The 27717-nt window shown below is 37.9% G+C and overlaps 1 protein-coding gene across 1 annotated transcript; it reads right to left on the reverse strand.

Annotated features, from left to right (window-relative positions):
* Positions 1-602: 602 nt before the first annotated feature.
* Positions 603-27244, reverse strand: trc (Serine/threonine-protein kinase tricornered). Its single transcript, XM_069056307.1, has 6 exons — positions 26884-27244; positions 3832-3967; positions 3131-3771; positions 2770-3079; positions 2522-2709; positions 603-2004 (listed from the first exon to the last, which is right to left on the reverse strand). Exons 1-6 carry the CDS (start codon positions 27038-27040, stop codon positions 1889-1891), a joined length of 1548 nt encoding a protein of 515 aa, XP_068912408.1. The 5' UTR covers positions 27041-27244; the 3' UTR covers positions 603-1888.
* Between the last annotated feature and the right edge of the window lie 473 nt (positions 27245-27717).

Raw genomic sequence — 27717 nt, forward strand, 5'->3', positions numbered from 1 at the left:
ATCCACAAGCTGGTTTAATTTTTTCTTCAAATTTTTTTCTTTTATCAAGTTACTTACTCTTCTCTCACTCCGCGTAGAATATCATCTGCTAATAATTAATTAATGTATAACCGCCACTTCACTTTGCTACCAATGTGTTGACAAAAATGTATTGTACCCTTCTGTGATGACTTCTCGTACGTGAATGACTACCAACTTTCCGCTTCGTTCAGCAAAATTGGTTTTGGTCGACACTTGGACCTTTCAGCCGAAACGTCACATTTGCGTGGATTGTATGTTTTTCCATTGTAGAATTTTGTCAAGATAATATAAACTCATTTTCTAAATTAAATCTATATAGTTCATACATGAGTACACTTTTCCATTTAAAATTTTACGGTTCATCCAAAGTACAACTTCACATTTTCCAATTAACTCAAGAATTGTGATGTTTTTTCTCCACTGTCGTACATCAAATTCCCTAAAACACTGTTTCCAGTTCTGACTTTATACCCAACAGATTGATAACATTTATTGATCAATAATTCAAGACGGTTTGTATTTTTTGCTTTGTCAATTCTTTTTATTTTTCTTGAAAAACGCAATGCATTAAGCGTTCACTATTTACTCATATAGGTTTAATAAACTTTTTTAGTTATACATATTTTTGGAAGTAAATATATGTACAAGTCCTGTTAGCGAGACCAACAATAATACACATCGCAATAAATAACAAATTAAAGGATAAATTTAAAAACTATCATTTGCATTAGATTGCTGAAAAACGAAAAAAATCTGGTACTTCATGTAGAGAGCTACAACAGCGTAACATTAATACTTTTTGTTTTTCTATAAAATTTCAATTCTACCAGATACACATCCAGACCGTCTGACAGTCCCAACTGGTCGATATGTTAGCAGTAACTACACATACACTTCCACAAAAATCTATATAATAGTTAATAACATTTCGGGGTCGCTGTAAAATCTGCCAAATTCGCGTGTAGAAAAATAATTGTTCATCAAGTGCTTCTTATATTCCTATAATTTTCTTTGACAAAAAAAAAATTATTATACACAATTAATTCACTAACAAAACGATTAGGTGACTAATAGTAGAGAACTCCTTGCTTAAAACCCGCATACTAAAACTACAGTCGTTTGTCTTGTACATGAAAAAAAAACCGTATGATCTCACTGACAGAATAATGAGGGAGGGAGGGTGTAAAAGTGTAATTAATCTATGTCCTTCGCGAGCTATTATACAAAATAGTTCTTGATGATCAAGAATTACAATGTCTATAAATAAAAAAAACAAGTAAATAATAAAAGTATCACTTTGTAACAATAAACAAAAAAAATAACATATACACATAAATCTTCTGTTGTATTTAAAATGATACGTGAAACCGTTACATACAAAAATATTCCACGAAACGCACACCTTTTTTATTTCAAAAGCATAATCACATAAATAATTGGCAGTAGTTTCGTAACATTTTTTCCTTACCCCATTTTGTACTAACAATTCGTCATTTTATATATTTACAATAAACCTATTCGAACGTAAGTTCTCAAAGTTAACACTTGATGAGAATATATCAATGTAAATACAACAAAAGATGCATAGCTTCTCACAGCTCAAAAAGCAAACAGTGTGACAACTGCTTCAGACCTATAATACACAAAAATTTACTTATTTTTAGAAAACATCTCTACGGAATAGGTACAGGTAAAACGAGAAAAACACACGAGAGCACTTCTCGAAAGAAAGGCGAATATTTTTCACGACATTTTCATCTTTTCTTTTGTTGTTGTGTGGATCATTTCCTAAAAATAAGTGCTCGTTTATAGCGATTAACTGCCGCTGCATTGTAAGCTATCATCGACGAAACATTGTAGTGCTACATTATTTTTTTGTGGGAGTCCCTCGTTGCGTCAGACCTTCGAACCTCTTGAACGTGTAGTTGATGAACACCCAGTCTTTGTAGTTGATCTCGCCGTCTTGAGGCATGGGCGCAGCAGCTGAAAAAATGCGAACGTGGTGGTTTACTGAAGTATAATACATTTAAATGTTCGCTAATAATAAACAAAAACTATTTCAAAAAACAGTTTCGATCTATCCATTTGCTTTCATGATCATTTTATTTTCTTTGTATGTAATACATATTACGGAAGGTTTGCATTTCTTTGAAATCATTTATTAATATCACCAAGTTGGACGATAACAAAATTACCAGTTTTGGGACTGTTTGTAAAATCGCATAATTATAAAGTCTGCTCTTTTACGATATACATACTCGTGTTACGAAATACAGCGAAGTCGTTTTACAAGTAGCACAATAATAAATTACTTTCCAACAGCTTGAAATATGATTTTAAAAAAATGAATTTTAACATTTTCCAGTTACGCTTGAACTTTTGATACAGTATCATCCGAATACTTAAGTATATTTTTTTTTTGACTTTTCAAGAAGTCAACTGGAGATGTGTCGGGAGTCGACACAGACCTACGACGTCAAACATATATAAAAATACTTACGAATTTCAAGTTTCACATCTGGGAAATCATCGAAATTCGACGTATCATCTATCGACCTAACATCTACTGGTATCGCCGCCGGCCTCTCTCGTATGTGCTCCCAGTCGACTCCCCGAAAGAACGGAATAATTTTCAAATCCTCTAAACCCTTCTGTGAACCCAACCTTCTCTCAGCTTCACAGCAAAACCTGGAACGGGAAGAGGACGATTATGACTCGATATGGAAAGATCGCGACTCCTCAACTCACTTAATAATAGTATCTTTGGCCTCTTCAGAGATCGGAACTTCGGCGGGGAAGACCAGCGTCTCCCTCCAATTCATCACTTTGCGGTAAGTGTCTTGGGGATTTTCCGAACAAAACGGCGGATAGCCGATCAGCATCTCGTACATGATGACGCCGAGCGACCACCAATCGCATGCAGGACCGTATCCGGTTTGAAGAAACACCTCGGGAGCTATGTAGTCGGGTGTTCCTACGGTGCTGTAAGCAAGCGCTCTTCGGTTCTTCTTCCAGCTTTCGGCGCGACGCTTGCTATCCATCGGACTCGACGTGATTACTGAAAAGAACACTTAAACATGACGCATTGAGTATTTTCGAGAATGCTCACTAAAATCCGATGGTTTCGCCTGGCTCAGATCCCTATAAAAGTCCGTCCTGTGCGACTTTTTCAGCCCCGTGCACAGCCCGAAATCGGACAATTTCAGATGTCCCTTCGCATCCAAGAGAAGATTATCTGGTTTGATGTCCCTGTGGATGAAGCCGAGCTTGTGTATCGAATCTATAGCTAGTGCCGTTTCGGAAATGTAAAACTGCGTGAACTCCTCCGACAGCGTATCTTTCTTCATCAGCAACGTCATCATGTCGCCTCCCGGCAGGAACTCCATGATCAGATAGAGGTTGATCGGATCTTGAAAACTATAATACATCTTCACCACCCATTGGTGGTCGGCTTCGACGAGGATGTCGCGCTCTGCTCTCACGTGCGCCACCTGTTCCTTCTCCAGCATGTCGGCTTTGCGAAGAATTTTCATCGCGTACACGTGACCGGTGTCTTTCTTCTGGACTAGACGGACCTCGCCAAAGGCTCCCCGTCCGATCACCTTCAACGGTTCGAAATCCTCCACGCCGAGACGGGACCGCTTCAGCCGAAGGAATTCGGTCTCTTTCTGGGCGTGCTGCAGGCGCTTTTCATGTTTCTGCTCTTCCGAGAGGCTGTCGTCTTTCAGTGATTCTTCTAATTTCGCTAACCTATCAACAAAATGATCGTCACCAAATTCCAACCACTATAAAATTATTAAACCAACTGACCTCTGCTTTCGCTCGAAATGTTGAGCTATGAGATTAGTGTAGTAATTTTCTAAAGTGACTTTAGCTTTGGTAGCTTTGTCCAAGGTGTGGACACTGAAACGGATTGTGTTCTCCGTGGCAGTCATGTCCAGGACCCCTGCAACAAAACGATGAACTGATTAAGAAAATTCTTCCGCTTCGTGAAACTCCGAACGACAACAATCAGAGCTGCCGTAACTGAGAATTACAACCGGCGTACCGTGATGTAGAAGGCAAACAAACAGGTACGATTATTTCATTAAACAAACGAATTCATAGACACCGTTTACACAGAGTCCACTCCACTGTTTCCATGTTTGAAGTAGACTATTTGTTCTACACTCGCAGACAGAACGGGCAACACTGGACCCGAAGCGCGCCTCTTCCCACAACTTCAACAGAAGTGTCTTGAAAATCGAATGAAAATGATCACTTTCGCAACCCTGGAAAACAGTTTGTCCGACAAAGAAAGAACAATGGTTGGCGACAATAAAACACGGATAAATAATTCATGGTCGCTAATGGTCGGCGCTCGTTGAAAAACAATAGAACAATTTAAAATACCTCGATGAAGATGAAGGCGGTGCAAGAAACGTCTTTTATCACTTTTGAATTTTCCCCGTCGTCACTCGGACCATGATAAAGAACGACGAGTAGCGCGCGCCAGACAGACAATAGCTCTCCAGCATTCGACGACCACAACAGGTATTTTTACACTGCACGTTCGTCGTCCACCACGACGAAAACGACCCCCGCCGGCTGACTGTGTCGGTCGTTTTGCCGAAAACTTTCATGAAAATGTAGGGAATTCGACTGAAGGCGGCGAGCCAGTGTGAATTTGTAAAAGTCGCAGCCCAAGCGATGTTAGAACGACGTGTGCGTAAAATGTGATGATGACCGATTGTCCGTTCGATGCCCGCGAAAAACGCTATCGCAACAGAGAATGGGCGGTAATGAGCGGTCGGCCAAGAGAGAGTTCCTCCACCTATGTCGGGTGCGTTGCTCAGACAAACGTCGATAAGAAAACTTCTGAAGAAGCTGATCGTGTCCGTCAAAGACACAAATCGAACGCACCAACATCAACATTGGAAATTTGTACATATTTAGGAGCAAAAGGTCGGGCGGCTTCGCACAGGTAGACCAACAAAAGTCAATTCTTGGAACTCGAAATTGCTAATCTTCTCTGTCGATGGGGTTGTGCTCCTTTCAGGCGGCGAAAATTATAGCTTTCAAGGTTTCTCCCTCATTGATAGTTTTAGATCCGCACAGTTTGAATGAACGTCGGTAAAGCAAAATAGTTAAGATCTGACTAAGGGAAATTTCCTGCCGAAACGATTACATCTCTTGCACTCTCACAATTTATCCTAGGTGAAAATGATCCTTTCCTATGGGCGACTACAATCGACGTGCGCCACATCACGAAAATTACTCTCGACTTTCCCTTCAGTTTTTTGATAACCGAGTGCTACTTTCACTTTTTTTTATCATCATCATTCTACTCTTACAAGAAGATCCACAAATTCGAAAATACGAGTAATTCGACTTCGGGCGAGGGTAAATAGAAACCCCGGTAAATGACCCGGGCGTGTTTCAAGGTTACGGTAAAGAACTTACCTAACAGTTGTCATTGTTCAGATGTTTATTTCGATAATTAGATCGCGATTTCGCGCTTTCGAATTTACAGAAGCAATTACCAGGCACGGACGTCAGCCGTTGCACATCAGTTTTTCTTCTTCGTATTGCCACCGCAGTAAATAGACCGTGAATGTTTATAGATAATTGTTTTTTCACAATACGTACACACCTTTGCGGCATGAATCACGGTGATGACTGGACCGGCTTTTGATGAAAGTTCATAATCTTGAACTTTTCCACGAAACAAATAAAAATACAAGCAAATTCCGTCAGCGCTCATCTGCAAAAGCAAAACCTTATCGTCAAAAATCGAATAAAAAAAAAACACTACTGTTTACTTTGTTACCCAATTCCGTTACCTCTCTTAAGGTGCAAATCCACGATGAGATATTTTCATGCAATTTTGGTCTCATGATACAAAAATTTCACGAACAACTAAATTTCATTGTGGAAACACTCGTGAGAGACATGAAACACTGAAACATAGCACGAGATATTGTCTCCTGCAAGTTGTTCGTGAAATGTTTGTAAAGTTTGTCTAAACATAAGTGAATTTTACGGTTTTAACAACTAAAGTACTTTATGAGGGATGTTGTAAAAGTGGGAATAACCAAATCTGCAGCTTTTCATTTAACAAAGACAGCACGCGTTGCAAAATTTATGACAGGGTAGCTAAATATTCTGTTGTGATGGATTTGTCGTGAACAACCCTAAAATCCCTCATAAAGTACTTTAGATGTTAAAACCATAAAATTCACTTATGTTTAGACAAACTTTATCATGAGACCAAAATTGCATGAAAATATCTCATCGTGGATTTGCACCTTTAATAGTTTACGGACGTGCAACATGGGCTTTTGTACCTGTTAATGTTGATTACTGTTTCCTCATAAGAAAAAGTTTTTATTTTCGTTTTTCAATGAATGAAATAATCCAAAGTTCAGTTTAGATCCGATTTAAAAATAGAAAATTTAACAGTCATGCTAAAAACCGACAGTTTTTCTTGGCCAAAGACTCGCAACATAAAGAAAATGTTTTTTGTAAACGCCATGAATTTTATTACGAAATGCTAAAAATAATTACGCAAATAAACTGTGCAAAAAGAACCGAATCCCGACAAGAAACATATTCGTCTTACGATATCATCACGTCGACACGAATCCTTATGACCTGCAGTTACCACGACGCATTCTTGCGCCGACGAAAGCGCGAGTGAACGTCCGAAAATGATCCACGATTTCAATTATTCCATCTCAACGGATTATTATTATGTGAAACCCCTCATCATTTCATCAAGACGTAAACGCGGCGGTGCTTTTTTTCCTCTAAAATGTTTGTTCACCGAAATTCACCGGTTCTGACCTTTCACCCTCGTCTTGGATAATTTCGACAGCCACAGGAGCGTTTAATTAAGATGCGGATGTTGCGGAAGCAACGAAATATTGTCACGGTCGATGTGACGTTTCCGGTGCCATTACCGACATTCATTTGTGAAATCTTCTACAGCGTGTTCGTTAAACTTTTATCAACGGGTTCACATCTGCATGAATCATGTAATGAACGATACTAATGCGTCCATTCCGACTTAAAATTTCACACGATCAATATTTAAAACCGTCTGGACATAGGGGAGGTCCACCAAGAAACACCACACGCTGCCACCGTCGATCGATGGGGTGTTAACATTTGTTTCGTTGGTGCATAGCAACGTCATTAACTGACCTCCTCCTACCCGAGCTTCTTCGCAGTAGAATTTCAAAGACCGGACTTGAGTGCAATATTATTACGAAACTGAACGTCATATTTCGATGTTCTTTAAATAAAATCTCAAAATGAAAACAGCAACGTTTAAATGAAAAAAAAAGTAGTTTTGGGACCACTTTTTTCGATAGACGGAAGTCCCCGCAATACATTGTCTTAAAACCTGAGCCTATTTCTTGCCATCAAGGTGTACAAGACTAAGAAAAAACCTCACAACTCGCACAAAAGCGAGATGTTATCGTAGCAGAACTAATTTCTATGTTGGTGAGCGTGCTGTTAATTATCGCACCCGATGTGATTTGGGGAGGTCATTCGGTAATAATGGTATAAGATCGACCACCGTGACCGTATTGTGTGTGCTCACATCGAACTGGTCTTTCGCAACAAAAACACGACAAAACTGAAAAATAATCAGCGAAATCAAAGCAATAAATAACGAGCGACGAAACTCTGGTTATGTTTTTCTCTGATAATTAACGATAAAACCGAACGAATTGATTGATTTCGTAGTAATTCACTTTAATTGGGACTCCCTTCTGTGTTGTTTTTACTAAAAATGTGGAAACTTTTTCTTGTTTCCACGAACTTAATTGGGTCGTAAAATAAAAAAAAGGGTTGGTTTTCCCCTCGGTCACTCCATCAGCATTGTTTTAGGCGAAATTAACGGTTCTAATTTCTTTGAGCTGTGGCGACAGTACAAATTACTCACTTTAAAACTACTCCAATTAAAGTGTCACCTTTTAATAAATTGACCGAGTGCGTACGAAAACTTCTCCTTATCGGGTTGCCCCGAGTCGCAATGCGGGGTTTGAGCATTTGTTTAAATTTCTCAAGTCGCCAGGACGATACATCATTCGTATAGTTGAGGTTAGGGTTCGTGTTCCGGAGACCCGGAGAAAGTTCAAGGTTCCGGGTGTATAAAACTGGACTGAAATTAAACGCAACCATTGAGTGCGTCAAGGGAGAGGCCTCCGCTCACGGCACGGAAACGGAAGTGGATATTGTAGCGGCGTTCTGAATCAGCTTAAATGTTTATTAATCCGACAATAAAAACTATTTTAGATCGATCAAATGCGACGATAATTAAAAAAAAAACTAATGAAAATTATACGACAGCAGGAACAGATACAACATCAATACAGTTCTAAATTTGGAAGCGTTAAAAAAAAAGTTCGCATCTTGGAGCTTCTCCAGAGACATCTTCGAATATTTCCCCCATAGAAGTAGCAAAATGAACCAGATAAATCGATGAATTGTCGAGTCGTAAAAGTTTAATTGGACTGGGCACGTTTTATATTACACGTTGCTTTGATTTCTCCGAAATGAAGAGCTATCTGCAACTTTCGTTCCTTCATTTTCTTCGCCTATAAAGAAATATTGATACTTCCCACATCGGGACCAATACATATTGCTAAAAATATACTTCATTGAAATTTTGTAGACATTTATATTTTCTTACAGGTACTCGTATGTATGTATTTTGTTTGGTACGGAAAAATCGATTATCCCATTTGAAAAATGATTTACTTCAAAACTGAAAGCTCCCGGCAGTGGTTTTAAAGCTGAATTTAAACAAACTTGAACACAAGCAAGAGGCTATTACAAAACATGCTTCTGAATCTTCAACAGTAAAATTTGTCAAGTGATCAAAATTGTGCAGTCCAATATCAGTAGACCATTCGAGTCGATACAACGTCGAAAAAAATCCTTCACGCTTATCTTCCACCATTGTCATGGATTATTTTATCACGATCACGTCACGTCGTAAATGCGGTACGAAAATTATACAAAATTACATAGTATCCGCAAACGGCGAAGCACGGATTCGTCCCTCGGCTTTTCGTCGACGTTTGTTCTAAAATTAAATCGAAGACGACATTAGACCCTCTCTTTCGAAACATAAAATAATACGCGAATATGTCTGTCACGGGTCGTTACCAACACTACAGTGTTATACAGCGTCGTTTGTTCCATTTCACACAAAGATTGTTGAAACGTGTAAATGTCCCAGATGGCTCTGTCGGAGGAGCTTTCGGGGTTAACTGTCAGATCAAAAATTAGCCGTGATCTGCTTTCATCTTAGACCTATAGACTGAAATTGGGTAATATCACCTGCAATCTGTTACAATACCGGTTACATCCTTATTGCTCGATACACCTCAACAGCTGTTGACCGTGATGACGCAAGTCTATACGTGCGTCATGTGTTTGCTTTCTTTCTTTGCCGATTCCATTAATGTTGTTTGGACTGTAGTTTTTCAAAAGGCGCAAAGAAGCGGCTGAAATTTCGCAATCGAAACGCCTTTCACAGCTAGTCGCTCTTTGACGAGGTGATTCCTCAAGAAGGGCGAGCTCTCTTTGAGAAATTCATTTCTACCACGAATTCCGACAAAAGGAACCAATATTTTTTGAAAGAACCAGTTCACAAAACAAAACACACGTCACCCAGCGCAAATCGCTTAAGCCTGTAAATCTCGTCCTGCCGAGATATTTCGTCGAATTCAAAGAGTATTCCCAAGAAAACTGATGAGGTTTCAAAACAAACACAAAAAAAGTCTTAAGGCTGTATGACACGATGCTAAATTTTGTAGAAAATTTGTTAGAAAATGAGAGAGGACCAATGAACGATCAGGATCTGACAAAGACAGACTATGATCCTGATCGTTCATTGGTCCTGATCGAGGGTCTCTCTCATTTTCAAACAAATTTTCTACAAAATTTAGCATCGTGTCATACAGCCTTTAAATGCACCTGACAGATTCCCCCCACGTGCGAGTTAGATCACTTGTTACTATACAAAAATGAATTTCAATATTATTATGTATACAGGCTGTTTTTTTAAAGGCTAGTAGGTACAAAATTTAACCACGAACTACTGGCTTCATGTAGAACTTGGAAAAATTATTTAAAAAATTCTATGTCAAAAAATGAATTGACACTTATTTTTTGAGCTACTTTTTTTTTAATTGCTTTTATTCTTTTACGTTGTCCCACAACCTTGTAGGTAAAATTTCGACGCATTTTAAAAATACAGCCTGTTTATCATACATATTTTATAAAACGTACACCAATGCGGTTTCCTTGTTTTAAAGCATATTTCCTAGAGGCTACTTCGCATTGGCGCACATTTTATAACATACAGGTGTCCCAAAAATGGCGTACTAACGGTGCACTATGGTGTTAGAAGAGATTATCGTAAACGTCAGAAAAATGTTAAAAAAATTCTGTTGGACATATTTGCTGATTTGGCGGTCTTTGAAAATGGTACTTAACAGGGTAATTATTTCGAAATAAATGTATTACATTGTCATGACAGCTACCTCTAATCGTACATACATATTATCACCAAGTACAAGGTCACTCACTACCAATATCTAATCCTGCATAATAGAGAATTTAGAAGCTTTGGAAATCGAAAAAATTATTTTAAATCCACTATGGGGTAATAGGTTGTTAGTCCGCCAATTTTGGGACACCTAGGGTATAATATACAGGCTGTATTTTTTAAATGTGTCGAAACTTTACCTACGAGGTTGTGGAACAACGTAGAAGACTAAAAGCAATTTAAAAAATTGTAGCTCAAAAAATAATGTCATTTTATTTTTTCACATAGAATTTTTTAAACAGTTTTTCCGAGTTCTACATGAAACCAGTAGCTCGTGGTTAAAATTTGTACTACCATTTAAAAAAAAACCCTGTATATTTAAGTCTTTAAAAATTAAATTAACCAGTTCAAGAACGGGTCGGTCCGCTCAGGCAAGGGCAAGGAGTTATGTGTGTATCTGATACACCATGAGAACGCTATTTCCGGATACATTCATCACGTTGTATTAACAGAATCGTTTTTTTATTCACCCCTCGTTCAATTTCGTCACGATGAAATCAATTATTGGAATTTTTTACGTTTTCGAGCCGAGAAACGCTCGAATCCGATCAGGGGAAAAAATTCAGCAACAAGTGTGGGAAGTGTGGCATTCATCTAAGTCTTGACAAAAACATCTTTTGTATCTGGACTATGGCCAAGGGTGGGGGGCATGTTTAAACGAATTTATGTCATTTAAAGACCATACGCTCGACACATTTCCACGCATCCAAGTTAACAAAGAAAGATATTCCGCATGCTGTTGAGAACAGAATTTGACAGTTTTCGGCCAACAACGACGATGCGTCGGTAAACTACAACATTCTTATATCGTTTTATCGAAAAGTCATGCACTGAATCTGGTCATTAAAACAACATCGTGAACGTATTAAGATTAGATTCAAAATGTAAAAAGTGCAATAACCTCCGGAAGTAGCCTGTATTCCGTTTTTCTTCAGTTTTTCGTTCCAACTAAACCAACACATATTAAGACGCACCCAAAAAAATTACCCAATTTCATTCCGAACGTCAAATTAAATTAAATTTCAATCAACAACTTTCACACTTTCTTTCTAATAGTCGGTCAACATTACCCTCTTCTGATTCCGGTGTTTATGAAAAAAAATCCTTGAAGATCTAATTGTTTATTGTTTGAAAGTTCAAACAAAGTTCATTACATTTATTGAACTTTTACATTTGTAACGGCAGCCTTGCACGACTTTAACGAGCATGAAATTGCCGTCACGAGTTTAACGTTTTATTTTCTAGCAAGACAACGGACATGATAATACAACACTAATAGTGAAAGGATGTAGGGAGAAAGTGTCTCGTTTTTTAATTAGTGCGTTCGTTCTTACATTACAACTTTTGGTCCGAGACGTTTTGAAAATAAATCTAATGCATACAACTTCTTCGCTTACCGCAACAAAATGGTGGATGCACCGAGTTATTATTTTGTTCATTCGACTAATTTTGACAGATATCGGCTACATTATTAAATAATTGGGAGATTACAGTTGTGAACAAAGCGGCATTCTGTTATTTGATCATTTTGGAACGGATGTGATCACTGCCGACTAAATTATTGAGTCCCATGAGGTGTTGGAAATAAACAATCTTCGACGGAGGTAGAAATTGTCGCCGTGCAATTTCCAGAGAAAATGTAATAAAACCCGCGCAGAAGTAATAACAATGATCAACGGTTAAACATTGTTTTGTTGCTTCATTCGGAATGTTAAGTAAAATTCTATTTTTCCCCCATGTTTATGTTTACGTTTTTAACGAGTCACGAGCTGTCAAAATATTTGAATTGACGTTTTTTACATACATATTTTCTTTTATTATTTACGATAAATGGCACAGTTCCAGGAATATTTAAATATTTTTATATAAAATCGGTTTTTTTATTTGAATTTACATTCTTCTTTAAAGTAAGTATTCTAGCTTACTGCTGGTCTTCTAATACTCCGGCTACCATGACCATCATTCTTCAATATGACTGCTCCTTGTTTATTCATTTTCAAACGGCATAATGAAACTAAACATGTCACATGCTGTCCTACTTTTCCAAAAAATATTAAATTTAAATTAAATTTATATCAATGTGCAGGAAGTGTAGGGAGTATCTCTTTTTATGAGCATAATTATTATACGAATTATGAAAAAATACCGAAATTAGGGTGTGTACAAATTATTTAATCTCAAGATAGACAGAAATGTGACCAACATACCTACTACTCCTGTTAATTTTATCGATCATATTCCTGGAAATAGCTGTTTGATTTACATTATATTTGATAAACATCCTGCACACGTAACCTTTAAGCTTCGATTCGATCGTTATTTTTTGATAAAAATACCTTGTCTTTATTAAATGTATACTCGTTTCACAAAAATAGTCAGATGACTGACTAACTTTCAACCTGCTCTTTACGAACAAAGTGGAGCTTCTTTGTATGTTTCGTATAGGACAAAAAAAATTCAAAAACTATCGCGATCGATCAGAACAATTTAAATTTTATTCCAAGTGAACATGCTTCAATTGCGAATAATAGTAGTTTATTTAACGAGTTCGTGTGTAAATTGGGCTTTTTTTGGCATGAGTGGGCCAGTTTAAAACGCGAGTAAAAACGAGCGTTTAAAAGGTCCACGAGTGCCAAAAAAAAGCCCAATTTACACAAGAACGAGTTGAATACAACTTTTTTTTGTTCGACGAGCCCCTTGAAGGCTCCAAATCGCTTAAAATCTTTAAAATTAGCTTGACGTTTCGTTTTGACAAGTGTCAAATTTATCAAAATCCGTTCACACAGGAGAAAATTCTCAAATTCTGACAGTCTCGAACAAAAAAAAATTATTATCTGAATCGCCAAACAATTCCTTTCAAATTTTTTTACACTTACGCAACTGACAACGCCAACGCACAAGTCGTTATTGTAATTTGGAAAATCCACGAAAATAACCAGAAGAGTCCAAGAAATCTAAAAATACACGACGCTCAGAACATCCGGTAAGCAATGCTACCAAAAAAGAAAGTATACTCGGAAACTGTGAAAATTCAATAAGAGAATTACAAAGGTATGACTGAATTATAGCCGAGCTGTTGAAGGCGCCAACATTTATCGTTCACATTACGTCACTTTCTCTAGATTCACTGCTGATGCATAGCATTACTTCTATATTTATCCGAACTTTTCAAAACTAAAAGATCAAATATACTTTAAAATTGTTCGTTCCTAGCCGTGCCAAAATCGTTTAAATGTGTTCTATTTTAGAAAAGTTGTCATGTGTTGTACTGCTTTATTTAGAATATCAATCGCACAACTGTCAAATTTGTCCGAAAACTTAAAACTCGGGGAACCACCGATCCTTTCCTCCTCGACAACTCTATCTCCAAACGCTGCTAACACAACAGCTGTTCGACTTACGTTTTCAAAATGAACGACAACATGCACTCACATGTTCTCACCAACTGATTTTCAGACTGCGAACAGCTGATTTCTGACGTTGACGACGATTTTCGTTATTTCGTCGTCGTGAACGATCGCGGACCGACTGGGAAATGTTCCGGCGGCGCTGGTGGTAGCGGTGACGATGGTGGTGGTAATGGTGGCGGCGGCGACGGCGACGACGTTGGTGGTGGTGGTTTGGCACACGGCGTGTGTTTCGTGAATGGCGCAGGATGCGCGACGTTGCCACATAAATCAATGTTGTGTGTAATGCCGTGGGCCTGTTGACCCGGAATGTGGGTCAAGATTAAATCCCGGTGGTGCGATTCGAAGACGCAACGACGACTGTCTTCGCTCCAGTCAAAGTAGAAAGATGCAAAGATTGAGAAAGAATCAAGAAGTCGACAACGCTTTCAAAGAAAATTCAAGAAAACGGTAAATAATAATAATTAACCAAGTCGATGACTCCGAAGAATCCACGTTAAATCCGAGGAAATACTTGACAAGTAAACATATTAAGTCATTGAAAGACAAAAGAAGTTGTAGGAAAAATTAATTTTACAAAAAATGTGCGAGACAAAGGAGTGTAACAAATTAATTTAAGAACAATGTACTATAAAATGCTTTTAATCCTAAAATCAACATTAAATCGTGTCATTCTAAAACGAGTTGCGTTTTTATGATCACTTCTGTGTGCACAGAGTGCTGCAAAAATCCATGTCAGATGAAACTGGTGGGCTGCTTGCACGGCCAAATCATATGATTAATCGACGATCTAATGTCAATATTTCAGTTTCAGCCCCAGTCAAACGGTCGCCTTTAAAATGTTTGCGTAACGTTGGCCGAACCCCGTTTATAAAAACTTTTTTGCTCGGTGTTGCTAAAAGTTCAACCGGAATTTCTTAAACCTTGTCCCGATATGGGGACCAAATTATTAAACAATCAACATTCGTTCTCCGAGCAAAAGGAAGTCAACGTCCGAATGAAATCCAGACGAACTCCCAGCAATGATCCCGATCATTATCGACAACATCGAATGCGTCATCTGCAACATCAAACGCAACAATATGGTAGGTTTTCGTTGTTCGTAGGTGCGGTTCCGCCAAATTGAATCGTTTGTATTCCTCCGCCGAACCGCACCAGAAACGGAACAATTTACTATACCGTAATGAGACCTGAATTTCACGGTAATTAATCGGGGTTAAGTGAGTGATGGTTAGGTGCGACGATATTGTCTTGTCAAAACAAGAGAATACATCAATTACCGATCGCATGTCCGCACAATACTCCACCTACGAGCATTTTCCCGGTGGAAAGCGGTCACCGATAACGATTTCTTTCAGAGCATGACCGTCACCGTTGCGAAATCGATGCACTTAAATTAATCAAACCGAAAAAACCTCATTACTTATACATTCGTTGATCTGGTCAAGGTTACTCCCGATTAACAAAATCGTTGCTCTTCGAACGGCAAAAACTGGAAAACATAGAGGGGGCGCGGTCGATTCGAATGGCGAAATCCAGGACGGACAATGAATTCTTTCGATATTACATTTAAGTAACTTCCTATGTTTCGGTTTTTGTAAGCAGATAATTCAAGTTCAAAACAAAAGTGGAAACAATTGACTTAAGTATGTTTTTACAGTTGTGCTTATCAAAGTCAATGCTTTCAATCGAGTCAACACAGATTTTGTGTCATTAGGGAGAGTTTTCCTCTTTGTCCAGGCAGTCTTTGTTTTACAACGAGCTCTATTTAATATCGACACTTTCTAAAATGAATTTACGAGCAAACACAAATCTGAATGCACATGACTGATACAGTAAATAATAATCAAAATAATTTTCATTGACTTAAATTTCATGTTTTTAAGATCGTAAATTTGTTAAACTACGACAGGAAGTATTATCGCAGTATTAAAAGAGTGATATTAAAGATAGCAAGTTTTATATTTTTCAATTGATATCGTCACTTGACCTACGTAAAAATCAATTATTTTTACTATTTTCAGGCTTCAATTCCGATGAAAAACAATGAATTTCGATTCGAAACTTTCAACAATTATTAGGTACAGCGTGACCACACCACACATTGATTTTTTAACGCAACAATCTTATTTACTTTTTAGAAAAACGTGAGTTCGGACGCAATCGTTGCAAAACGTTTACACTGTGATTCACATCCTTGAAATGAGAAGTTAAAAAGAAAAATTCGAATTTAAGCCTACACACAAAAAAGTTCGACTGGAAAAGGTTCTCTAACCGCAACCAATAATAATTGATACTCTTCGGAAAAATCTGCATCAGAAATGATCTCCCACGCTACACCAGTCAAGGCCGTTATTACTACGATGCAAAAAAAATGAAGAGAAAGGACGATTAAAAATTACAATTGAGTGGTTGAACGGTCTGCTGACTCACAGCACTAGCTGCGACGGTACAGAAATTCGGACAGTACTTCGGGGTCATCGAGTACCGTTCAATTTCGCGTCCATCCTAATTTCACCTACACCTCAAAAGAAAAATCTGAAACTCCGTCCTCAAAAACCGTCCTCGGCGTAACAATCAATAACGAACCGTACTATCGTTACGTAACCGCACCCGCAAACTGTAAAAAAAGAAAAATCTCAATACGAGACCAGCACCGGTTGTTTAATCGAAAAGGAAAAGAAAACGGACTGATCACCTCGGTCTTTCTGGGACACATTCTGGAGAAGGACTCTGCACGGGTACCACATTTCCGGCAAGGTTACACATAAACACATCACACGAACACACCGAGTCCTCGGGTTTCTGTCCTTTCTTTCTTTTTTTTTCGTATCAGATTCGAAAGGGGAAAATCACGAACACAACACGCCGAACTGTAAGTTCGAACGGAAATCGATTGATAACCCGTTGTCGACTAAGTCATGTCCGTGCGACGTCCGTTTGTCAACTGAAATCAGTTATCGAGGATGTAATAATAGATTCCCTATTAAAAATAACTCGCTAAACTTCGTCACCTGTCAATAGCGCTATCGCAGATAAGCGATAATGTTGCAGGACCGTAATGGAACGAAACTGCAACATTTACATGCCGAGATTAACATTTATTCTTTCGTATTATAATTTTTTTTTTCGAATCATTTTGTCGCAATTCGTTATTAAACTTTATAATGGATTCTTGATCAAAATTGTTTCACAATTTGAACAAATCAAAGCAAATTAATTCTACACTCTCGTATTTCAAAAAAAAAGCAAAGTAATACTGTTCGTCATGTGTTGTCGTGCGTAACAAGCTAAAATTGCTTCACGAAAAGTGAGAGGGCGGAATCATTATTCCGAAGGCGCTGAATAAATTAATGGGAGAATGTATATAAATTAATTTAAAAACGGGTTCTACAACGCTCAAATTATTTTTGTGCTAATAATAATAGAAACGTTGGGTAAGAAGTTGCCGAGTTCCGATATAAAATAAAATTTCCGAGTAAAAGCAGAAACGCAAACCGTATAATTTTTCCCTCGCTGATCAAACTTAATTTGATTTAAACAAATTAAAATGAGGAAAGGGAAAATTAAATTGTTAAAAAATATTAATAACAATTTTATTGCTCCGTAATAAATAAGTACGCAAGAAATGTGGCATTTTTGTCAGTTTGCCATTGACAACTGGAGCTGTGTTGCCTGGTAAAAATTTTGACGTTCTCATCAAATTTCTGGGCAAGCTTTCTCTGAAAACAAAAAATCCTCGGTTAAAAAAAGCTAGCGTGTAATTGCAGCCAAGAAATAATAAACCAAAGTGGATACTGGAAAATTTCGCATATATTAAGACTAGATTTCGCCTACACCTTGTTAGTCAATTGATTCTAATTGTTTCAAATTTGACAGCTTCCCCACTAGAATGTAAAAAAATTGGCTGTTTTTTGCACCTCTTCCATCAAGGTCAGCTTCAATCTTACACAATCACCTCATACAAATACAACAAAATATAACTGACTACGTAATTTTAAAGATTTTTTTTAACCTTTACCATCTTCTACATGAACACAAAACCAGTCGCAGCAATTACAGATAAATTTAAATTTGTCTTTGACAAGAAGTGTATTCCAATAGTTTATTCGTGGTAACTCCGAAAAATTTTTGGTCATTGTTGACTCCCTACTTGTGGAATTTTCCCGTTTCCCACCACTCAAACGTTGTGCAAATGAATTTTCCTTGCCCTTTAGTTATACTAGACATTGATGCGACCTTGAAACACAACAAAAGAGAGAAAAAAGGCAATATTTGAGTGGTGGGAAACGATCTAGGAGGCTGGTGTCTGGTGTCTGGCCAGAAAAAATGCGAAAATTCCACAAGTTGGTAAAGTCAACAATTACCAAATTTTTTCTCGCTTGTAAATCTTCAATAATTATTTAGTAATGAAAATATATTTTTTTTCGACGCTTTTCCTCGAGTTCTTCATTCCCAACGTTCATTCTCGACATCGACATCATCAGAAATTACAAGCACGACAGCAGACCATCACGTATACCAAGTAGAGGGATTTTGCAAGATGGGAATACAGAATGAAAAAAGTCGAGTTTCGGTTCAAACTGCAGCTATTAAGGTACCGATCAGCAATGCACAAGTTTATTTTGTTTATGTCAAAACTAATTGGTACCGTGACACGAAATGACCGATTTATCGACGAAACATCCAAGTCTAGCCACTTTTCGGCCAAAGCACCGAACCCGATCCTTGTCAGAATCGGAATCTCCTAATCAAACATCTGTCCAACTCCTTTGTGCCAAATCGAATTTACGCGTACCGTTAATTTAAGATTTCATTAACAATTACATAAGCGAGTTAACGGCTCGTTAATTAACCCCGTTGCCTCTAATCTTTTTTTCTCCCCAAAGTGTTCCTACCATCTGCGCTCGAATTTCGGGGCATCTGGTGTTAAATTTGTGAATCGAAACCGGTCTTCGAAAACTAGGAAGTCGTATTTTCAACACGAATCGAGATCGCGACGGCGTCTCAGGTTAGAGACTGATAAGTAATCGGAGATGGTGTCCGTACGTAACGGTAAAATATCGCTCTTTTCCTTCGATTTCGTTCCAAATACGCGTTCTGCGATGCAGTCATTATCGACGGTGATGCGGTTTGTTCCTAGCGGTCCACGAACAATTTCCGCACCATATGTTGTTTGTTCATTAGGAAACCGACGGCGATGGTTGGCTGGTAACGACGAGTTATTGGTAATCAGCGCTGCTGTTAATGGACGAATTGAATAACGCCTCGATAATGACAAATTTTCTCGAAAAAAACTATCAATCTTGCTCAGTTTTAATCAAGCTAAACAATCACTTGTAGCTATCAACTTGTCAATTTTTTCGATCGATGGACTAATTTTTGGCCATTTTGATGGGGAAAACAAGAGTTTCTGTCCAGTATGACGAATACGGGCATCACAAAAACGAAGTCCTTTAGCCGCCAGCAAACGGGGAAGCACACTACGTTTTCGAACTTTTGTACCGGGTGTAATAACCGAGATTAGCATTACGCGACCGTTGGATTAATACACCCAATTACCTTGATAGTAATCGTCAACGCTCGGCAAATAAATAATATGATAATGAACTTTGTGGCAATTTATTGTCTCGAAGAAAGAACCACACACGGGAGTGTGTCTTGCGACACAAGATTACGTAAATCCCTACTGAAATGCTAACAACAATTTACACGAATCGGTTTAAGAATAATACACCCGACTAATTAAATTAGATAATGGCTTGGAGTATCAGTTACGCAAAAAATATGATGATCCTTTTGTTCGCTTTCATCATCGCCACAATCTTTCCGGGGTTCAAGCGCGATCCGGAAGCGACACTCCACAACCGGAACAAGTTGAGAAACATGCAGAACCGCCAACCTTTTGCTACGTTATACTTATTCTGTTTTGGGGACAATGCGGGCGGAAAACGAGGTTAACGACGACACTCGTGGACACGCATTTCTGTCAAAAGTACCTCTCGTCGGACAAGCGATGAAGATTATCTCAAACTTTGAGCCAACAACGGTGATGCCAAATATGTATAGACATGCAAAAAAATTTTTCGTGTTCGTTTCCTGAGACGTATAACCGGGAAAGTGGTATACAGGTGTCTCAAAATTCCCGAATAATGACGTAAAACAATTTTTTTGAAGAATAGCTTTACTTTGGAGTAAAAAAATCTAAAATTTTTGTAATTTTCTTAAAAATGGAACAGTAACGTAGCTAGAATAGTATTTTGTCACTGTGGATATAAAGGCTGCTGTGTATTGAACAAAATTAAAGTGCTTAGATCTTCTTCAGAAAGAACGAATTTTTTTTTTTAAAAGTATTTTTCGAGCTCCACTGGGTCCTTCCCTACCACGCTCTGAATTCGGAATTCGCAAATTTTGAGACACCCTGTACAACTAAATATATAAACTTTCCCGGTTATATACCTAACTTGACATCTGCCAAAAATAACCTCAAAATTTTCACGTTATTCAATATTCGTGAGCTGAAGTTTTCAGGTATTCGGCCTTTTTTGCATCACTTGGCTGACGCCTCGTGCTTCAAATTTCGACCTCATATCTGAAAAGTGATCTGACAGCGCTAGTCATATGAAAATAACTATTACGTTTAGTTCCGAAATCGTTCGAAAATTCTTTCCGTTATCGGCCAGTTTCTCTCATGACCGCCACATACAAATGGAACAAAATCGTGATCTCTCGTGGAGGAAAGGCGAAAGAAGAAACAACACCGCATCACGAGAAATTCGAATTGATGCCTCTTGTTTGCGGAAAAAATTACACATCTTATTGGTGAGCAAGCCACGAGCGTGTCCGTTCATCTCGCCATTTCCCAACAAATCATAACGAAATGTGAAAGCCGGGAGGGATATGCGCTCCATTTCGACCATCGAGTGAAAGTGGTCGCAAAAATTACGCAACTGACTAATACATTGTACCACAATGACTAAACAAATAAACAAATGGAACAGAATCAGAGTTATTTTTGCGGGAAAACCAAACACCTTGTAATAATCCATATATTTTGTCGGCGAAGGTGAAAAAAATCTCCATTTTTGCTTAATTTGCTGCACGGTTCAATAGTTGGCTTTGTTTTCCATTTTTTCCACAATTAAAAAACGACCATGAAACCGACATACAAAAAAAAAAACAAAACAGATAACGACGACGGTTTTTATCGGCGTGGAAATTAGGAATACATTTTCCACGCACCAAGGTAAAATGAAAAAAATTAAGCACACATTCTTACAAAGATATATGCATTATTACGTCATAAAATTCTTAATGACAGTTACGTAACAAAACTGCCTCCTTCGCAATACATTTACGCTCAAGTGTATTGATCATTGATCATGCAAGAGATCGAACTTCGATCTACATTACTGAACGACAAGAAATAATCTCGGACTTGACCAACAAGTACTTGAGAAATATCGCATATTTTACACTTTGCTGTTTCATTATGCAATTAAAACCATCATTGTGACACCGTTGACATTCTGAAACCCGATCGCAATTTCACAACTAATTTTATTACTTAGGATCTTTGGTGTGGAACTTGGTGGAACGTCTTTGGATCCGAACCTGTCCATGCATTTCAAAATACAACTCTAACCTTGCACTCGAGAATACTACAGATCCAATTTTGTCGACTCGGAAAGTTTCCGATCCACAAGTTTAAAAAAAAATTGTTTTCTTATGTCAGAACGGATCGAAGGTCACATTCTGTTTACTTCAATGCTGTAAAATTGATTCATTTTTTCCCTCGCCCTCCGAATGACGCTTGCCTTGATTCGTATTTCCTTATTTTCTGGCGAAACAACGTCGTCGTCTTATGGCGAAAGTTTAGGGCAGGAAACGGAAACGCTCCAAGTGTTAAGGATGTTGAACAATAAGGAACTGCGGTTAAAAATCCGGGCAGGATGAAATGTCACAATCTCCATTTTTTTGACAGATCGATATCTGTCGCGTGGCTGAAGCCCATTAAACAGTGCAAGTTTTGCCGAATGCGGTACCGAAGTTAAACTTCTTTGTAGGAAAAGGTAATTCCAAGTCGTGGCAATTCAAAAAAAAAAGCAAGGAACAAGTTTCGTTCGGCGAACACGTGGAAATCACAATGGCAGAGCCAACGCGTGCGTGCGTTTGTTTTGCCGAATTTTAAAATATGCTAATCGATTTGGGTGCCATTAAAAACCGGATTCGTCAGTTTATCCAACTTCGTATTCACTTTTAGAAGCGCCGTACGCGGATATTAACCCACTGACATGTATTTTGGACGTGGAGAGCCGAATCGAGAGTTTGTGGGAAGATGTACCGTTGCTGCATCGATCAAGTGGAGCCGATTCGAGTCTGCATCGACAAAACAGTTCGAAGATGGTGTCGCAAAAATTTTGATGTGGAGCCGACCACTCAAGATTCAGCAATTGCAAGAAGTATTGAAAAGATTATCAAGTGTTCGAGCCAAACCAAGGAAATTAGATTAGACGCTAAATGCAACCATGTCGCAAAACCACCGCTGTGACTCATCCAAATAACATACTTTCGATTCGACCGTTCCAGCATTAACATTAAAAACTGCACTTAAGTCACAGTTTTCATTTAATTGTAGCGCAATTGCACGCATGACGCAATGAATCAAACGCAACATAAATTGAAGACAATCGCAGTCCTTTCGCTCCCGATTTTAAAAACTAGGACGAATCGATCAAACAATTATAACAAACAACATCCAAAGAAATATCGACGTTGGTCACGCGTTTAAAGCGACGTTAAAACCAAACAACGGACAATTACACCTAATAAGTCACTCCGATTAAAACAACAATATGACCAATCTGAGTCACGTCTCTTCAAACAAAGTAAGTCTTCGCAGGACTCTCGTTCAGGACACACGTAAAAACGTAAACATAAACACAATTAAAATGTACGCTGTCTCAACGTCGACCTACGAAGGGACACACCTCTTGTATTTTGATCTAACGGAGACATTACCGATGCGTGGCCCTGAACTCTACACCCAATTTAACTTTTGAATAATGGTCCATTCTATGCAAACTTATTCGAAATTCTGGTGTATGACAAGAACGTAGTTCGTATCGTAAATCAAGCAGAATGGATTAATACGCTGTTATAATATCGACTTTAGAAAGTTTTAGTGGCATTTAAGGTGGTTCCCTTGACTTTTTCCATGACGAACTGACATAAAATTTCACGAATGAACGAAAAACGGCTATAAAAACTTAGAATTAGTACGATTAATTCCCACATACATCAAACGTTCGTATTAATCCAATCCTCCTAGTCTGTCTTCTGTCAAAAGCGGATAAAATTGCATGCTACTCCTGTCAAGATTTTCAAATTATTTTTAATAATTGTGTTTTTAATAAGTGTAAACATTATAAATAATTGACGTTAAAGTTTGTATTCTGGAATTAATCTTGCCAAAAATAACACGACCTAATTTTTTTATATCTGACCAATTTCCCAATTTTCATTGAAACGTTTTTGCTTTGACAATTTTACTCGTTGAATTTGGGCATTTTTATTCAAAGGTTAAACCCTCGAGCTAAAGCTCTCGGGTCTAACCAGAAACAAAATGCCCAAATTCAACTAGCTAAATTGAAGCAAACCAATCATATTAATACATATTAAAGAAATCACCTAGCAACGAACGAATATCAGCGAGTATCCTGCACATGAGCAACACTAAAAAATGAAAAATTCATAAATAATCCAAAATTTTTCTTGGTAATGTTCATGATTCAGTTTTAAATGACTGCTTATCTTAATGTGAAATTTTCTTAGGGAAATAGTCTTCCGTAGATCCCTGGTGCACGCCAAATACATTTGCTTTGAAATTTTTGCACACGTAAATATTCCTGCACCGCTCTACTTTTTTTTTTGAAGTGCCGAACTTTTATTTCCGTCAATAAATGTCATCAATCGAATTCACAATTGTTACAATTTACAAAATTGAATTAACAAACGTTGGTGGCCACTTCAACTTTGCATACATATCATCCCCTCGCAATAAATCACATTTGGATTTTGGATATATATTTTGAGGTTAGAGTGGAGATGGAGATATCAAAAGGAGTTATTAGAAAACGAGGTTCAACGTAAAAATCGCATTTTGATTTTTTTAAATATGTAATGTTGGCCAAAGGTCGCTCACAATCCAAATTTTAATTTTCAGTTTTGAATAATATGCCGTTTAAATGAAGGGAAAGGAAAAACAATAATAAACTGTTTGTTCTTTATTCAACAAAAATTGAAACAGATAATGAAACACAAATGACATTGCAACAAATTACAAATAAACTGAAAAAAAAAATCTAAATGCGAATTATGGCCTGAAACACGGTTCAAGGAGTCGAAATTGAATTTTGAACAACTTTTTGCGATACCTCCAACGCGAAGCCAGCCAAATATCGAAAATTAGACCCATTCACGTGGTCGCGGTTGCCCTGATTGAGAACTTACAATCGAGTACCTACATCAAAAGATGCAACTCATGAAGTTCTAACGACTCCGCAAAAATTCAAATTTCTACTCTTAAAAACAACGAAAATATCAGCGTCTTCATCTTGAGTGCTGCACACTGTGCAAGGGCTTTCACAACATTTTTAGTAAAATTTACTTTCCGCGAACACTCGAATATCTCCCATTTCTAAGACAAAAAAATTTACTATACAATAATTAATTGAATATGTAACATGTGACTGTCATAATGCAATTTGTCTCATCTCGGGTTTTAATAAAAAATTTGCCCATAAATGTTCGATGACATTTAAACACTCTGAATCAACGTCTGACACAATCTGGGCCCTTCCCTCTACTGAAAAACATGTAAATTAAGCTCGGAACATGTCAACATCGTGCTTTAATGTTCGCTTCATTTTTCTCCGAAATAATTTTAACGTATCGTATTTAGGACTGTTCTGAGCAACTAGCCTGATCCTGGAGGGATTAACGGAATCAAAACGAGCTGCAGTGCTTCAATGCCTTTTTCTACACCACGAAACTAAAAATCTGGAACGGAGTGCAAACGGTGGAGCTCTCAAATTGCTGTACACCTCTTTTTATCATTAGATACAAAACAAACATTTCCAACGGTGTACAATCAAACATTACGTAAGAACACGAAACGTTGAGTGTTTGCATTTTCTGATAATTTACCAAGCAAGCACGTGGTTAATACTAAGAAATATCAAAACGTTTAAAACGAAAAAGATGTAAATCCTTGCAAGACTGGAAACTTGAGTAGGCAAAGTACTCTGATAATGAAGAAAGAAATAGGCGCCTGCTAGTGCTTTCCTCCGAAACTGGGCCGGCACTTTAATTTCGTTTTAATTACACGATCAGAAGGCGCAGTGTTTTGCCGTGTTTATTTATTTCAATAAGATTTTGTGGAATCGTTAGTGTCAACACACTTGTGACGTAAACGTATTCTTAACGTGAGAACTGCTTGGGAGTTCTTGACCGCAATCTCAAAAAAATTATACCACCTATGGCTCCGTGTGTATTTTGACATCGACAGCATTTAGGAAATTTCATCGGGACTGACGAGATTCTCAAAATTCTAAAACAGTCTTATAATCAGAACGTAAAACTAAAGATGTATCGATGATATTAAAATATATTCCAAAACAAAACCGTGTTCTTCGATTTATATCTGTACCTTAGAGGTAAAGAATCGTATCTCCATTAAGTCTGGGACTTTCAAAATCCAATAATACCAGCCTTAAATTGGAGATACGATTCTTTGCCTCTAAGGTACAGATATACGTTTAAAAAAAATTTTCAGTGGATATGATCGAGTAAAAATCCATTCGGTTCATCGGCGTATACACATCCACAACGGTAAAATTATCAAGAAAATAAACAGAAAGTTGACAGCAATTAAAAACGAAATAATTAACCAGATACAAAATACTGTTTCAATGTTTAAGCTGTTTGCGTCAATGTTATCGAATTTGGCAAGCAAGCAGGTACGTATTACGTAGTCGTTTCATTCGTTCTGAAGAATATTTAAAAACTTTAAATAGTGATACATAATTAAACGCTATCTTCACATTCCACAAAACATTATTTGCAAAATAATCGATAAACTGAGAGTTTCATTTATTTAAGTAGATCCCGCAGAAAAAATCAAAAGCAGAATTGTCTTCCACAAAATTATAATGTTTTCAAAAAGGAAAGATTTATTCATCAACTATTATCTGCATTAAGTTACAGACAGGACAACATTAACATGGATTTTCAACCTTTCAACCGGTTCTGTTACAATTACTTTTCATGTTATAGGGCAATTACGTATGTACGTAGTCGAGTATGTACTGATACGTAGTTAATAACACCACCATTCTCGTAACGATATGGAGAATCAGAATTTATCTCTTTTTAAGGTTGATGTGAAACACAAATTTTGATACATTTCCCTTTTTTAAACACCATTAGATCACGAAAGGAAAAACTACCCTACCCCATATTCCTATTTACCGACAGATGTAAATGATATAATGAATCTTCACCGGAACCCAACATTTTTTCTTTTCTCAAGTTCGGTACCGGAGGAACGCACGGAAACCGGGCCACTATAACAAATTTCAATGAGATAACAAAGTCGAATGAACTCTGCAAGACCTGAATTTCTTCCATCCATTGTAACAGAAACTGCCGAGCGGATTAAAGCAGACGCGAAAAAAAAACAGTCGCAAATCCACAAATTTTCTCTTGCATAATTCAACAAATCCAATAAATACATTCGTCAGACAAACTTAACCTTTCCGAAAAATCTCAAGGTTCCGGCCTCACCTAGTGTCTGTTTGTTCACCGGCTGCGGACTCAACTTAGAGATCCACCTGAGGAAGCGACAGGCGCTCGGTGGTGTCGGACGACATCCTGGAGGAGTTTGCAGCACTGATATCCCGTCAGAACCCGGCAACGGCCGGTACCGACTGTATGGTGACATCAAAGTGGAAAACCTCACATCACAGAAAGCACAAAATTCCAAAAAAAAAAAACCTCGAACGGAAACACAACCACCAATGAGGAAAACGAGATTATCGCGCTTCTTGGACACTCTTTCTTCGGTCGCAACACATGTCTCACCTGTTGCACATCAACCGAATCAACCGCAATTCAACGCTGGCAAATCACCGACTGCAAGTGGTCGACGGTCCGATTAGCGGTACCGTGTTCCATTCTCTCACACCACGTCCACCACGCGACGTACAGGCGCGCGCAGCCGTCCTCTGCACCAGGTTAAAACATCAGGTAAAAGATGTAATGGGCAATGGCCAACGAGTAGACTGCGCTCGAGGATTTATTATTGTTGGACGTAACGTCGCGGAAGACCAACAAGAAGGATAATCGCGAGATGCAAGTGGTGCGGATCTTTATAACTCGCAAGGCATTTCTTGTGGACACAGCAGAAATTTTGTTGATGATGTGGTTATGACTCTGGGTGTCTGAACCAACCTACGTGCACTGTTTCAGCTGGGCCAGCAAACTTCAGACGTTCAAGCAAACAACTAAACTGAAACTTTCTGTCAACCTCGCATAATGTATTAGCAATCTGATCTCACCATTCAACATTCCGTCATAATACATTTTTTCTACATATTCGACTGCCAGATTGGAATTTTC

This window comes from Tenebrio molitor, chromosome 1, assembly GCF_963966145.1.
Source record: "Tenebrio molitor chromosome 1, icTenMoli1.1, whole genome shotgun sequence".
Classification (NCBI taxonomy): domain Eukaryota; kingdom Metazoa; phylum Arthropoda; class Insecta; order Coleoptera; family Tenebrionidae; genus Tenebrio; species Tenebrio molitor.